This window comes from Coenobita brevimanus, chromosome 13, assembly GCF_032717465.1.
Source record: "Coenobita brevimanus isolate Jiangsu-jjx chromosome 13, ASM3271746v2, whole genome shotgun sequence".
NCBI lineage: Eukaryota > Metazoa > Arthropoda > Malacostraca > Decapoda > Coenobitidae > Coenobita > Coenobita brevimanus.
Window position 1 is genome coordinate 5,001,601 of NC_136966.1, and position 15,745 is coordinate 5,017,345.

Below are 15,745 nucleotides of genomic sequence, written 5' to 3' on the forward strand. Positions count from 1 at the left end.
CCGTCTTCCGGTCTCCCTCTCCTCTCTCTTCTCGTATCTTTTCCCTTTCCTGTCCCCTTCCTCCTCCCATTCTCCTTTCTTATTCCTCCTTTCCCCTCTCTGATTCCCCACTGTTCTCTTCTCACTCATCCCTGTTTTCTTTTCTCTCTGAACTGCCTGCTGCCTCTGTCCCCCTCTCGGCCACCCCATCTGCCTGCGTGGGTCTCCCCGTTCACTCGCTCATAGCAGGGGATCAGTGTGAGAGCAGACCCGGCAGAGGCAGGGTGTTGGATCATCTCGCTCTAGACCTTAGCCACAGACGCTCGCTGGAACTCGCTGTTGCTCTGGAACGTAGTCATGCTGCCAGTCGTAATGATCACTGTTACGGGCATTACAAATATTGTGATCTGTAGTGACCTGAGTTGTAAAATGTTCCAATTTTATGTGAGATATTGAAAAGGAAAATAGCCACACAACCCGACTCACTTTTATACTTACACTACTGCTATAGGGACTGTGAAAATAGGTCCCCAGTGAGCTGTGTTGCACGATGCGAAGAGAAGATGAAAGGTCAGACTATTACTGTGATTCCGGCGGCAGTGAGTGCGTGAGTGAGAGTGCGTGGGGGAGTCCGTCGAAGAACCATGGATTTATTTTTATTGTTCGTGTGTCTCAGTCTCGTCGCTGCTGAGCCAGGTTGGTGTTAACTAAATACATTTTATCTGGTAATTATCCGAAACAACTCTGCCTCTGTGTGTCAATATTGGTTAGGTTAGGTTTGCTATAACATTGGCTGATATGTAACTTGGGGCATCCTGTCCTAATTATATGGACAGAGTTATTCCCATTAATGACGAAATCTGTTTACCTGTATTTTTATCAGGTGATTTCATCCTCTAGCTCATCCAGGCTCATAGACAAAAATTTACAACCCTTTGAATCCCCGTGACGTCTTTTCTCAGTGAATTTTGTTACTTCAGACGATTTTATTCAGCTGAGGAAAGGCTTTTAGCACTTAAGGTATTGCTGAAGGGTTTAATTTAACACCTGTTTCGAAAAGTCACTCCCAGTCACAGTATAATCGTCCACTGGTAACAAGAATGAAACAAGACGCCATCGCCTGCACTTTAAATTCCTCCTTCCTCATTTGTTCCGCCATTTATTCAGCATAATACTGTATGACATAATTTCTGTCTTTCACATATTAACAATTATGCGATTAAAGAACGCAAGTTTGTGCCATGTATAAGAGTGGGGTTTTCTGGTCGATGGAAATTATGTTCATGGTAAAAGATAATATACATGACTGAAAAAATTGGTAAACATTACTTTAATTATTTTTAATCTAAATTCATCTTCTGAAAAGACAATTACATTTAACAGTAACCGATAGTCTGTGAATGGGTCGTCTATATACCAGAACCAATTCTTGATTATATTTTAGAGAACAATTTATTACTGATCAGCTCATCAGATAATGGAATCAATTTTGTTATTGTTGTTGTTGTTGAATTTGTTGCTGTTGTGGTCCCAGGCTCCTATGAAACATGAATCCGGTGGACGGCAGACATAGCTTCACTTCTCCTGCTGTCCACCATCCTCCATTCTGGTGATAGGAAGCTGATGGAAGTTTTTCATAGCCAAGCACTCCTCCACCTGGTTATATCGGTGTCACCACGTAAAGGCGACCCTCTCTTGTATCAGCTTTGATGTTAAGTACATAATGTTTTGACGGACGTTATTTCCTAAGTAGCACTAAAATGAACTACTGGTCGATATTGTTTTTATCAACGTAGGAAATTATGACATTAACATCTTCACTACCATGACATATCTTTTAGTTTACTATTGCCGTTCCAGACGATTTTACTCAGTTTAGGCGAGACATCGAATTTGTGGGGTTAAATATTATAACCTTCATTAACCCCTTCACTTTAATGTCTTTGTTTTCATCTGACGGAACCGGGCCACTCCCACACCGTGAATACTGTCGTGGTTGAATGAAATTTGATGAACCTTAGTTATGAGGTAAGACTGAGTCTTGTTGATCAGTAATTAAACCTTTCAATCTGGCACAACCTGGCCATCAACCCAACTGAAAGGGGTTAGGGATCTTTATCAGGTTAGTTTGGGCAATGATATCGTTTGATGGTGACCTGAGCAAAATAAACCACGAAAAAAGTGTTGTAGTGAAATGATTAAAATTATACATTGATCGACGAAGGGACTATCCATGTTGGGAATTATATAAGTCTATAATATAGTCAAACTGTTCCGCTAATTTTATATGCCGTAGTAAAAAGAAAATACTAAAATTAATAGTCTTTCTACTAGATGTTCATTATATTCATATAATTATCTACTTATAAACTGGATGGTTCATATATTTTTAAGCACTTGTGTCATCAGAGGAATCTGCACCGATTTATTAGACAACGTTAATACACCTTGTAAAGTTTACTCAGGTTAATTAGCGGTCTTAGGGTCTTATCGTGACTTTGGAGATTTCGGAACATCTCTTCTTTAGCCATTAATTCTGCACATCATTATTAATGTTTTAGTGTCTTTTGTCGATGCTATTTATTTGCAGGTTTAAAAATATGCAAATAGCTTACAGAATACAATACACAAAATAAACTACACAAGAAAACGTGTTGAGAATTTCATGAGCCAGTTTAATACCAGTGCCCTGCTATGATGTGTCAAAATTTAACGAACAAATTGTGCTTCTACAGTGTATATATAATTAGAAAGTAGTCTAAAATATTAAGATGTTGGGATGGATAAGTGCAGAAACAAGAGATAAAAAAGGAGAATTTGGGATGAGTTCTATTCCCATTACTGCATTTCACACCATACTCAAAACACCTTTGTAGCTGGTCCACCATCTTTTTTTGAGAGATAGGGAGGGAGATGAAGGACATCTGCCTAACTAAGCAGCGGAGTAAGGTAGTCCGGCTTATATCGGCGGCGCCACAAGGCGGCGTCCCTCTCGAGAACCAATATTAAATAGCTGAATAAAAGCAAATATTAAGAAAAATAAACTATGACAAACGTTTTAGAGAAATGATAACAGATAGGGGAACCGAAACTGATTGTACCTCGCCCGCTTTCTGAAAGCTCATGATCGGCATAATATGTACTCGTACATTCAAGCAACTATTTTAAGTTACAGCAGTATCTAACAGAGAGAGAGAGAGAGAGAGAGAGAGAGAGACTTAGGATTTAGAGATTATACGCTTTCCAGATGAGAACACAACAAAGCACTTCTCCGTCCGTTCATATATGAGCAATAGGAAATTGTAACTTAGCTAACAAAGGACGCAACGACTTAGATTTGTTTACGCTCGCATACGAAGCAACGATCTTCTTGCTCCTGCAGCGAAAATTCTTCTTGACTGCAGCGAAATTTCTCATTCTAGTATTCCAAAAATTGTGGTTTGGCATCATTACTATTCAGTCTCAATACCAGCCGCGATAGCGAAGCTGGTATTGTTTTCAGGTTGTCTGGTCGTCTCTCCGTGTGTCTGTGTTTCTGTCAGCACGATAACGTTGCAACCGCTCAAGAGATAATAAAATTTTACAGGTGTGCAGTAGAGGAAAAATCGATCACGAGTTCGAAATTGGTGAAAGTAGATCAAGGTGTGTGTGTCTGATACCACGATAACTTCGCAACAGCTAAAGTTATCATCACAAAATTTTATAGGTGTGTAGGAGGGATGAAAATTTCCTTCGAGTTCGAAATTGGTGAAAATGGGTCAAGGTCAGGGTCATTCCGAGGCGCTCTAGATTTGTATCTGCTCGCGGCTGGTGTGATTCTCCCCTTGGAGGGGGGAAACCTTTTGTGGTGTCTTTATATTCATTTACTATTTGCCGTATTTATTTATTTATTTACTTATTTTTTATCATACCCCCAGCGGTTGCCAAGTCCAGTGTGTTTCCCAAACTGTGTCACTGAGTCAATGTAGCTATGTTTTTGAAGAACGAAGGCTGGCAAGTTGCAGTCATATTATTTTATGATCATACACGTGGTGTGTACCTGAGGTGTGTCTGTTTTGTTTCTGAGGGATGAGTCCAAAGACAAAGGAGTGAAAGAACACCATCTGATGTGCGTTGGGGCGTACGCATAGGATATGGTTGGGGTGGGTGCGACTATCCAAAATGTCCTTTGTGTTGTAAATTTTTCTATACATTTGATGATATTACTGAATATAACCCGTTGACTCTGATGAGGAATCTTACATGTCCTTGCTGCTAACACATGCATCGCAAAAGCAAATGTTTTGGTCTTCAAAGGTTATAACTCAGTCGTTATTTTTCTCGGTGTCGAGGACAGATATGTTGATGTATAATTTGCGTTTACCTGTGTTAATTCCATCAGTAATTTAAAACATGCAATTGGTATAGGGAGATGCAGAGTACTAGTTAATAGTTCTTTTGGTTATTGTTGTTGTTGTTATTGGCCCAGGATTATCTGAAGGTGAACCCAGTGGACTGCATACTGACGTTCTTCTCATCTTGCCGTCTACCATCTTCCCTCTGAGGGGACAGAGAGGGCGTTGACGGACATTTGTAAACCTAGGCAGTGGTGCCGCCAGTTTATGTTATGGTGATGAAACATGGAAGCATCCTTCCCTAGTGCTTACTGTTTAGATAAATGTCTGGTATATCGGTATATGTAGTATTAATTACATGATACCAACCCTAGTTCCCACCTAAAAGCTGGGATGAGGTGACACCCAAAGACAACTAAGAGAACCATAAAAAAAAGAGAGAGAGAAAAAAAAAATGCGCCGTGAAATGGCTCACAAGTCATTCATACATCATTCACACTTTCCAAATTCCTTGTTCCATCTCACAAGGCAAATAATCTTCACAAATTTTAATATGTGTGTGTGTGTGTGTGTGTGTGTGTGTGTGTGTGTGTGTGTGTGTGTGTGTGTGTGTGTGTGTTTTACATGCGAAATGACTCCGTGTTTACAGTCAAGAGTTGAGGAAGAAGAAAAAGACTGTAGGTATAATGCTTGTGAGTCATTTAGGCAGATAATAAGGTGCTGCTAAATTTTAATCCTCTAGAATACGATGTGTAAGAGTCGAAATGACATCCGGGTCCCTAACTACTTAGTTTTTTAACTGAGGCGAAGATACGCTTGTCAGGTTGGTGATGATTGAATGCAACATGTCCGAATAACATCTACTTACCCAAATTTCCCCCTCAAATATATGTTGTCAATTAATAATGCTAACGAATAAAGAGATTATGAAGTAATGTTACATTCAGCCAATCATCACCAACCTGTCCAGTGCATCTTCGCCTCGAAAAAAAAAAAAAAATGAGTATAGGTGAGCGATGACGAAAGAGACAAACTTTGTCAGAGAGTTTGGCCAAGAGAGCAGAGGGAAAAGGGGGAGAAGGAGGCTGAGACTGAGTTGGGGGTGAGAAAGGGGAGAGGTAAGCTGGATGTGTGTATATGTGTGTGTGGGTGGGAGGGTGGGTGGTGAGAGAGAGAGAGACTGATTGTGTGTGTGTGTGTGTGTGTGTGTGTGTGTGTGTGTGTGTGTGTGTGTGTGTGTGTGTGTGTGTGTGTGTAGAGGGAGACGGGGAGGAATGTTAAGTCGATGGGTGTGGAGTAACATGAGACTTGTAGGGTAGCTGGACAAGATGCAGTGGGTGGGCAACGGATAACAGTATCGTAAATTACTGTGATGAGACAGAATGATGGGTAAGGCTAGAGATTTGGTGTGAAAGAGGATTAATGTAAAGGATTTTAGGGACGTCGATGGACTGAATAAAGGATGATGTGAGATTTTAGGTTCAAAGGTTTTTAGAAAAGGTGTTAAGAAGGTGGATCGCGGATGAACTGCGTGAAGCGTAATGTAAGGGATTTAGATGGTGAAAAAACTTTAATACTAGATTGTCACGGTCTTATACGTCTTTGCACATTGCCATGATGAATAAAGAACCTATAAAAAATGTTCTTTAAAAACTGCGCATTACATTGTTTGACGTTTGACCCCACAAATTCCTTTAAAAGAACGAAAAAAAAAAAAAAACTGAAAATGGCGTCTGAGGATTATGGCATACGGAATAACTTAATCAGGTCTGGAGAGAATTGATGATGAACTACAGGAATGATGCCAAGCTGAATAATCGTTTGGAAGAAAAAAAAGAAAAAAGAAAGGAAATATTATTGGGGATGTCGATGGAGTAAGTGATGGTTAACGGAAGATATTTTAAAAGTAAAAGAGGACTGATGAGGCATATCTAGGATAATAGCCGAAGAGAGTTTAACAATGGTGGACATAGAGTAAACTCTCGCTATAACACAGCATTCAAGATGGCAGGAGGGCAAACATAGAGCAAGTTTAAGTGAAGAGAATATCGAAAGACAGAGTTAGGGATCAAAGGAGAGAAATATGGGATGGTGAAAAATTACAAGGGGGTGTAACTACAGTACATGGAGTGAGTAGGTGAGAAGTAACATGCGAGTTTTTAGGGACGGCGAAACAGGATGGAGAGAAATATGGATGACGAGGGAATGTCGGTATGATGACAGGAATGATATTAGCGCAGGTTTAGAATGGTGTGGTAAAATGCTGACGTGAGGTTTTTAGAGATGAGGGAAGGGTGCCTGGTGGCCTAGCGGTTAGAACGTCACAGTCGGAATTTTTGTCTCTGTGCGGTACCATGCATAATTTTCACCGCCGCGCAGTCAGACTAGAGCAGTGCTGCAATGGCGTTGACTGGGTACAGATTATCACTACTTACATGTGTTCCTCGTATGTTTTCTACACGTGAAATTATCGTGGTTATAAGGGATATTTTAAAAGTAGGGTTCGGGATTTCGTAACAGCTTTCCTTAAGCGGTTTATTCGGCATATAACACCAGAAACCTCATATATGTTACTGATGCGGACAGTGTTAATATTAAAGGGACTGAAATTAACATACAAGAGAATGTTAAGGTATAATATGCTAAATAAATCCCTACCGAAGACGTGCTACGAAGCCTCCTATGCCACCAAGAAAGCAACCCGAAATGACGTGTTATTCCCGCATTGTATTGTGTCATCTCAGGTGCAGTTCCAGGTAAAAAAGTTATTTACCCTACAACAGAGTAGACTCATGTGGAGAGAGAGAGAGCACATTGCCTTTCTTTCTTTTGTCTGCATTGCATTTGTTCTAACCTGACGAGGATACCTGCCCCTTTTCAATTAATTTGACGGCTAAGTATTGTCAGATTGGTGGGTCAGTAATTTAAATATTAGCCAGACAGACTCAGTCTTACCTCTTAACTATGACTCATGGAATTTCATAAAACAACATCTTGGTTTTTCAAGTTGGAGTGAAACCAATTTCTGTTTGGTAAAAACAAACGTGCGATATTTTCAGTGTCCTGAAATATTTAAGTGTAAGAATGATGTCCACATAATTATTTATTGTAAGGATATAACATTTTCGGCCCAACTTAGTTCTTTGTCAGGTACCTTGATGGTCCGAGTCGGGTTGAAACACCTATGTTTTGCTCTTTATTTTGCACACTGCACCTCAGCATCCTTTGTTCATACAAAATACGTAGATATAGAAACGATGAAGACGGCATATAAATGACTGGTGAGGTATAATATGTAAAATAAGCTGCCAAAGAAATGGTGCAGATGACTCATATGCCACTTAGAATACAGCGTTGTAACAATAGATGAATACAAAAAAAAAAAAAAAAAATGGACAGGAGACAGCAACCACGAAAAAAAAAAAAAAAAATGTGCGTACATTTTTATTGGTATGCTGGTAGGAGGAAGCACCCACCAGTCGGCTACTATGTAATGCTGCCTTAGTTTAGATTCTGGACTGAGTAACAGACCAAGTGGTTCATTGTAGCAAACGAAACTAGTTACTACGCTTGGTGGTAACTACCATATATAGCCAAATACTATAGACGGCTGGTAGTTGAGTTAAAGGAATCGAACTGAAGGTGAGTCCAGGTTGTACATCTAAGGGTAGATTGAGTTTTATTTGGTTAATCATATGATGCCACCCATAGAGGGCGACTAGTAACCTTAACTTCAATGTCTGGATTAAGTAGCCTAGTTTCAGGCCCCTATGCTCCTTATGAGACAGAAGAGATGAAAATAAGATTGTTTTCCATTAATTCCAGTTTATCTTTAGTTTTCAAATTGAACATTATTTCTTACTTAGGTTACTTTAAGGTCATTGAGTAGGGATACTTTTAGTTTGCACAAAAAAAATAAAATAATAATGTCATATTTGAACAAATGATATATTACATTTCATTAAGTACGGGTAACTCTTGTTTTCAGTGAGCATATTGTTAACAGTTATTCCTTTACCGTGTTATCTCTGTATATACTGATTTCTAGGCCTAACCTAATGGTGTCCTTAGATAGGATAAAGAATTCGTGCTGCTGCTGCTGATGATGACACTGAAGATGATGAGACTGATGATGACGTCTCCTGTACAGGTGCACCTCCAGTGATCAAGGAACACCCGAGCAACGTGGTGGCGCGGCGCAATGACCCCGCCACTCTGAACTGCGCCGCCTCAGGCAGTTCCAGAATCCGATGGTTCCGGGACGGGGAGGAAGTGGTCACGTCATCACAGGATCAGCGTTCACACCGGGTGCTTCTTCCCTCAGGGTCACTGTTCTTCCTGCGGGTCACGGCCACCAGGAGGGACAGTGATGCCGGAACATATTGGTGTGTGGCCTCAAACAGCTATGGCGCCACACGTTCAAAAAATGCCACACTCACTGTGGCCACACTGGCCCATGACTTCCAGCAGCAGGCTGACTCCTCTATAAAAGTGCTGGTAGGGGAATCCATCACCTTGCCCTGCCGGCCTCCCAAGGGCACTCCTCCACCTGAGGTTACCTGGCTCAGGGATGGACACCAGGTCACCAACTCCAGCCGCATCAGTGTCAACCAGGATGGTGACCTGATAATCGCCCGGGCCGTCCAGCAGGACTCGGCCCAGTACGTATGTCGTGCCCGCAACGCTGCTGGCACCCGTCAGGCACCACCATCTCACCTCACCGTCATGAGTAAGTTAACACCGTCACTACGAAGACATTCTATTTTGTTCTGTTCTTGTTGTCTCCAGGTTATTTTATTCAGCATTGAGGAGGATTTTCGAACTGGTGGGGTTAAGAATAGCCTTCATTAACCCCATCGATACAAGAGATATTTCTTAAGTTTTGTAATATCGTCTTGTGGTTGCAAGAACAAATTATGGTAAAAAAATAATATCGTGGGTTGATGGTTGGTCGTGTTTATTACTGACCCTGAATTATATTACCCCGGGTCAGCAGACTTTCATCATCATCATCATCTCTCTCTCTCTCTCTCTCTCTCTCTCTCTCTCTCTCTCTCTCTCTCTCTCTCTCTCTCTCTCTCTCTCTCTCTCTCTCAAACGATCTTTTGGTATTTTATAAAACAAATATCCTTTGCGTTTAGTAGTAGTGGTAGTAGCAGCAATCCAGGCTCATTTGAAGGTGAACCCAGAGGCTTGTAGGCTCGTTGACCTATTGCAGTCCACCACCCTCCTTTTGGGGGAGAGTGACGGAATTCAGGAATGTTTGTATAACCAGACAGCAGAGCCGTTCAGTTATATCAGTGCCACATGAAGGCTTCTCTCTTCAGTATCATGAGATTAATATACGTTTGATGTCAACAAAGTTAGAATATCTCTGTTAAATTCAGAAATGGATCATCCAGTTGTTGTTGTGGCTCCAGGCTCATCTGTACATGAACCTGGTGAACTGCAGGCTGGAGAAGTCCCTCTGCAGTCCATCTAATATAAACAGATAATAGAAAGCCCTTCACTTTGCAAGAAAAGGGCCTCCCTGCATGCTTAGTTACTGATTTACCATATAATTTTAAGTTGCATTATCATTAGGTCGAGATGATAGTATAATAATTTTGATATACAGATGTTCTATCAACAAGGGTTTAATTCTCCCAGCACCGCCTTGGTTTGAGGAGGAGCCATCCAACATGTCAGTAGCGTCAGGTGCTGGTGTGGAGTTGGGTTGCCAGGCGAGGGGCTCTCCCACCCCGACAGTCACCTGGAGGCGAGTGGATGGAGGGATGCCACTGGGAAGAGCAACTGTTGAGGACCAACGATTAATTCTGCAGGAAGTGACCGTGGCAGACTCAGGTGTTTATGTGTGTGAGGCCGAAAGTGAGGCAGGTGCAGATACTGTCAGGGCTACACTCACTGTGCTAGATGCTCCAGAGCTGACCCAGCGGCCTCAGCACCTGCAGGTGATCCAAGGCAATGAGGCACGACTGCGATGTCGTGTGGAAGGCGAGCCTGAACCCCTCGTGCTCTGGCGCCTCCCTTCTGCGGACAGGACAGCTGTTCTGTCCCCTGGTCACAGCAGCAGCCACGCCTCAGTGTCTGATGATGGCAGTGTTCTCCTGCTGCACCAGCCAGGCACACAGGACACCGGTGCTTACTATTGCTGGGGCATTAACAGTGGTGGAGGGGTGAGTGGGCGAGCAGAAGTAGTAGTGGTAACAGCGCTGCCTCCTCCAGTAATTGGTGTGGGACCCAAGGACCTGACAGTGGCCCCTGGAGGAGTGGCCAGGTTCTCATGTGAGGTGGTGAGTGAGGCAGCAACAGCACATGTCACCTGGTGGTACCAGCCAGCCGCACATCTGCCATCCCGTTTGCTGAGTCAGCACCCTCACAAGCCTCGGTTCTTACTGCCAGAGAATGGTGCTCTCATCATCAAAGACGTACAGCTTGACGATGCTGGCATATACAGCTGTCATGTAACGGCAACAACAGGCAGCATACAGCAGGAGGCTGTGCTTAATGTGGTGAAGAACACAGAGCCAGAGGAGTCACCACTACTGCCACCACCACCCACCAAGCCTCGTGTACTGGACTGGAACCAAACCTCAGTGCAGCTAAGCTGGATGCCCAACTCCCAGGGCAGCAAGGCTGGTCACCAGTGGTATGCTGTGGAGTACTGGCGCCAGGGATGGTCCGAGTGGCGGGTGGCTGATGCAGTCATCACGCAAGAATCATGTGTTGTCAGCCACCTGTCACCAGGCCACACCTACACTTTCCTGGTGCGTGCTGTCAACAGTCAGGGGACGTCGTTCCCCAGCCCTTGGTCTGACCCTGTCACCACCAGGGCCCCTCCACACCCCACCCTTACTGCAGACCAGGTACCCTGTTTATAAACTGTCCTAGGTTTAAGTTATAAGTATGGTTGTTTGAATTCTACTGTTTTACTCATAAAGCCTCCAAATACTTCAAAATTTAAAATGAATATTACTGTGACAATGGAAAAATTAATGTGTAATTATATTTAAAGGAATATTATGGAGATTTTATTATTGTAAAAATTGGTTAGGATCCTTTAAAAATGCAGGATGGTTTGCAAATTACGTTCTCCAATCTTGTGTTTGGTCGAAACTGCTCAGTGTCCTTTGTGACAAAGGAAAAGTCATGACCAACTAATAAGCTTAGGAGTCAGTAAACATAAAAAAACAAATATTGCAAAGCATGAAAAAGGTTATAGAACTAAGAAAATGATGCACTGTAGATAATGGTGGCGCTGGCTGAGACATCACAGCAGCACATGAGAATTGGGTTGCGTATTTTATGGACCATACTGTACTTAAAAAGGTCCTTAACCATTTCCTACGGTAAACATATCTCCCTAACAGTTGACAACAATTATTGTTAATACGGACTGTTGTCTGTTTTTCGTATTTTGTCAGGCTTAGTAATAATATGCACTACTTCAGGTGCGTGGCGATCGGCGTCGCTTGGCGCGTCCCCTGGTAATTCTAAACAAGGCCACAGCCACAGCAGCAGACAGTGTTAAGCTAAACTGGAGCTTCCTGGAGCCAGTGGAGGACTTGGTTGAGGGGATGCTGGTGTACTGGATGGCGGAGGGCGGCAGTGTGGAGGTGACTACCGTCCTGGGCACCTCATCCACCTATCACCTCCACAACCTGGACCCCAACACACCCTACACCTTCTTCATCGTACCCTTCTGTCACAGCGTCGAGGGCACGCCGTCCAACTCATACCACCTCACCACGTCCGAGGGGGGTAAGTTTAAGGCCAATACTCTTGATGGCATAGGAGTGCCTAATAGTACCTCCTCCTTAGCAATTAATTTTGCATATAACATACATGCCACGCCTGAAATCGATAAATTTTATGGCTGTATTCTTGCTGGCGTGGGAGGTTTCGTAACGCTTCTTTCTTAGCTACTCATTTTACATACTGCACTTTTTTATCCTCCTGTGCATTACTAAGGTACCGTATATAGTGTCAAGAGTAAAATTATGTAAATTAAATAAAGGAGAATGTCTGGGTGTAATATGCATGTTAAGTTGCTAAGAAAGAAGTGCCAGCAGTTATGAAGCTTCCAGTGCCAAGTGTAATCTAACATGACCTAGGTTTCTTTCAGATCCGGGATTGCGGGAAAGACAAACTTTTTCACTACGATTATTTTATTTCTTTTTTGTTAGCTCACTCGATGTAGTGCTGCTCTCGGGTGTCTGCCCTTTCCTCCATCCTTTTTTCCTTCCATCCTCTTGTGTCTTTCCTTCATTCTTTCCTCCTCCTTCTGCCTGTGGGTGACTCTACACTGAGTGACAAGCCAAGTGGTTTCCTGTACACCAGGAAATATTTACTACGCTGGGTGGTAAGTGGTAACCATATAACCAAATTTTGGCGCCTGGTGGTTTAGTAGGTAATTACGGCACTCCAATCAGATTGAGCCGGTGAAGGTTTATATCCAAGGGATGGTTGGGGTTTATTGCTCACGTAATGCCACTCAGGGATGAGTGTGGCTGGTCACTCTCATCTTAAATGTTAGGACCACCTTGCCTAGCCCCGGGCTCTTACGCTCCTTATGGGGCAACGTAGGATTGGATGATGAATGAATGATGTTAGCATAAGCACACTTCCTGTCTTCTTGCTTCTGGATTTTCTCTTACTCAGTCCTTAGGTAAGAAAATTTCATGATGATGGTGATGGCTACCTTTTGACGACGACTTCGGTTTAGGAGAGACTTATCGAATTAGAGGAGTTAGGTGTAGCCTTCACTGACCCTTTCCTTTAGACGGGCGATTAGCAGGATGACTAAAATATTCTGGAGGTAGTTGGAATACAACCAAATAAGACATCTTTGGTAGTACTTGTTATGTCAAAGACATGTGGCCTGTTTTTAAGTATTGTATGATAATGTTGTTTAGCAATGTTGCTTAAGTCTAGTTGTATAAGAAACCGTGTTGTAGTTTCAATAATGACAAGGTATTATAGCTACTGTACTGTATTATGTTTTACAGCTTAGGTCAAGTATCGCAATGTTGGTGTATGTGTTGGATGCCAGTGGTCTTAAAGTAATCAGGTGTCCCTGGTTCTGTCACATATGTACAGAAACAGTCAATCTAATAAGTAAAAGACAAGCACAAGTTAGCAATAAGGTAGATAGATCGATAAACATGTACACAAGTCTATAAACCAACTGACTGGAGAAGATAGGTAACGAAACTGATAGGGACAGATGGAAAATATAGATAGCACTTAGAGTTATATTAGACAAACTGATAAGAATAGAGAGTAAAAAAAACTGATAGGTATAGATAGATAAACTGACAGGAAGAGATAGGTAAGACATGAGTTATATTGTTACATCCTAATCTTAACTTGAAGCGTTCACTCCCGTCTTTCCAGTGCCATTGACTGCGCCAGGTAATGTGCGAGTAACGAGGCAAGAGGAGGGTTCAGTGCTGATCGAGTGGTCGGGCGTTAGTACTGAGGAGGCGCAGGGGGAGGTGATAGGGTACATGGTCACACTCAGCCACAACGGTAGTCATGTTACTGAGACAGTTGGTACACCCTACCTGGAAACTCGTGATTTACTGCCTGGACACATATATACCTTGCGTGTGGCGGCGCTGACAGGTGCTGGAGCGGGACCTTTCAGTGCCCCTTTAGTGGTGGAGGGAGAGGGGTTGGGTGGGGCAGTGGCAGTAGGGGAGGTGCTGTACGCCCCGTCACAGTCAGTGTGGTTGGCCTACCTACTGATTCCGCTGGTGCTGTTACTGGTGCTTGGTGTGGTGTGGTACTTGTGGAGGGTACGGCACAAGGCACCACCAGCCAGCCCTCCTCATGCACCCCCACTGTACCAGGACCCTTCCATCAATATGTACAGTGACCATAAGGTATGGCGGCCGTCTGACAGTGATAAGGATTCCAGTTTATCCTCCTCACGACTCCTCAAGCCGGATCAGATGGTTAACGAATATGCAGAGCCTAGGATGCTGCTGCCCAACCACACTACTGAACCATATGCCACCATGGCTCTACTGGCACCATCACCACCACACACGTCCTGCTGCCACCCAAATGATCAGTCTGCAGAGGTGCAGGTCAACTGGGCTGCCATCCTGCCTCCTCCACCAGCCTCTCCACCGCCAGATCTTGACCTGGGGGAGCCAAGGCAACAAGGGGTGGCGCCCAGGACGTGCTCTAGGGCCTCCCAGTATGATAATATGGGAGGGGCGGACCACTACGGTAGGCCCTGTGATGCCGCCTCGGAGCACACGTATGAGCCGTATGCACAGGTCGTCCCCTCCAACAGATTCCTCACCTTCAGTAGCCTGCAGCGATGTGGTGATGAAGGGCATATTGAGTGCCACCTCGCTCACCCTGGCCAGCCACCACGCAGCAACACGCACTAGCAGTTGTACCAGTGATAAAACGACATCGTAATAATTGGTGTAAAGGAAGAATTATATGCACAGACTGACACTGACGTAAATATACAAGTTTTGGCTAAACCTGTACATTCAAAACAGTGACAACAGTGCCTTGTATTTACAGAATAACTATATCCACCCATTGATACTGGTGTGAGTGTACAACAGCTTTGGTTCAATGTAGATATTTTTATCCAGTAAAGAGGGTCAAGTCCTGGCGGAGGATTTTGTATTTTCACACACATACAGACACGCATACACAGACACAGTGTAATTCATACATTTAAATATCGGTACTGTGAAATCAACACTTATCCGCTGTGCTTCATATACCGTAACGTCGCCAAAAGTGATAATTTTGATGCGGGCTGTAACAGTCGTGTATGTATATATATATAAAAGAAATGCCTTGTACAGTGGTCTGTGTTTATTAACAGAGTGATCTATTGTACATAGGAAGCATTCGAGTACGCATTACTATGTGTATAGTGATGAGACGAGTTTAATGTGCATATCAAACTGTGAACTTTACATTTCTTACTATTTACCAGTGAATAGTAAAGTGATATGTGCGCATGTTGTGTGTTTGTGTTTAGCAGGTGCTAAAAGACTTTAATAAGTGAACGAAAGATGTTTGTTACTGTTCTTCTTATACTCTGTTATAATAATGACTGAGTGAGACTTTAATAATGCAGTTTATCTCCTCAGTCATAACCTAGTGATATTCCCATCCTCATCCTATGGTAATTCTCCCAGCCATCGTTAGTAATGCCCATCCACGCCACATAGTAAAGTTACAACTTACATTATAATGATATTCTCCCTCACACCCTTGTAAAATTTTCAGATACACCTAACAGTAGTACTCTTACAAACCTTAGTAATATTCACAGACACACTTTACTATTATTCCCAGTTACACACTAAATAATACCGCAGTTTCGCCTTCAGTAATACTCTTAGCCACACCCGATAGTATTATCCTCAGCCACCCAAGCAACAACATCC

General features: G+C 43.0%; 1 protein-coding gene across 1 annotated transcript; it reads left to right on the forward strand.

Annotated features, from left to right (window-relative positions):
* The first annotated feature begins 529 nt into the window (after positions 1–529).
* Positions 530–14,719, forward strand: LOC145414613 (roundabout homolog 1-like). Its single transcript, XM_080284141.1, has 5 exons — positions 530–578; positions 8,464–9,042; positions 9,963–11,179; positions 11,765–12,074; positions 13,710–14,719. The coding sequence occupies exons 1-5, from the start codon at positions 530–532 to the stop codon at positions 14,717–14,719; spliced, it is 3,165 nt and encodes a 1,054-aa protein (XP_080140267.1).
* The last annotated feature ends 1,026 nt before the right edge of the window (positions 14,720–15,745 follow it).

Coding starts and splice junctions, on each gene's coding strand:
- LOC145414613 (XM_080284141.1), top strand. CDS start 530: ATGCGAAGAGAAGATGAAAGGTCAGACTATTACTGTGATTCCGGCGGC. Junction 9,043..9,962: donor ATCTCACCTCACCGTCATGA/GTAAGTTAACAC, acceptor TAATTCTCCCAG/CACCGCCTTGGTTTGAGGAG. Junction 11,180..11,764: donor CCACCCTTACTGCAGACCAG/GTACCCTGTTTA, acceptor GCACTACTTCAG/GTGCGTGGCGATCGGCGTCG.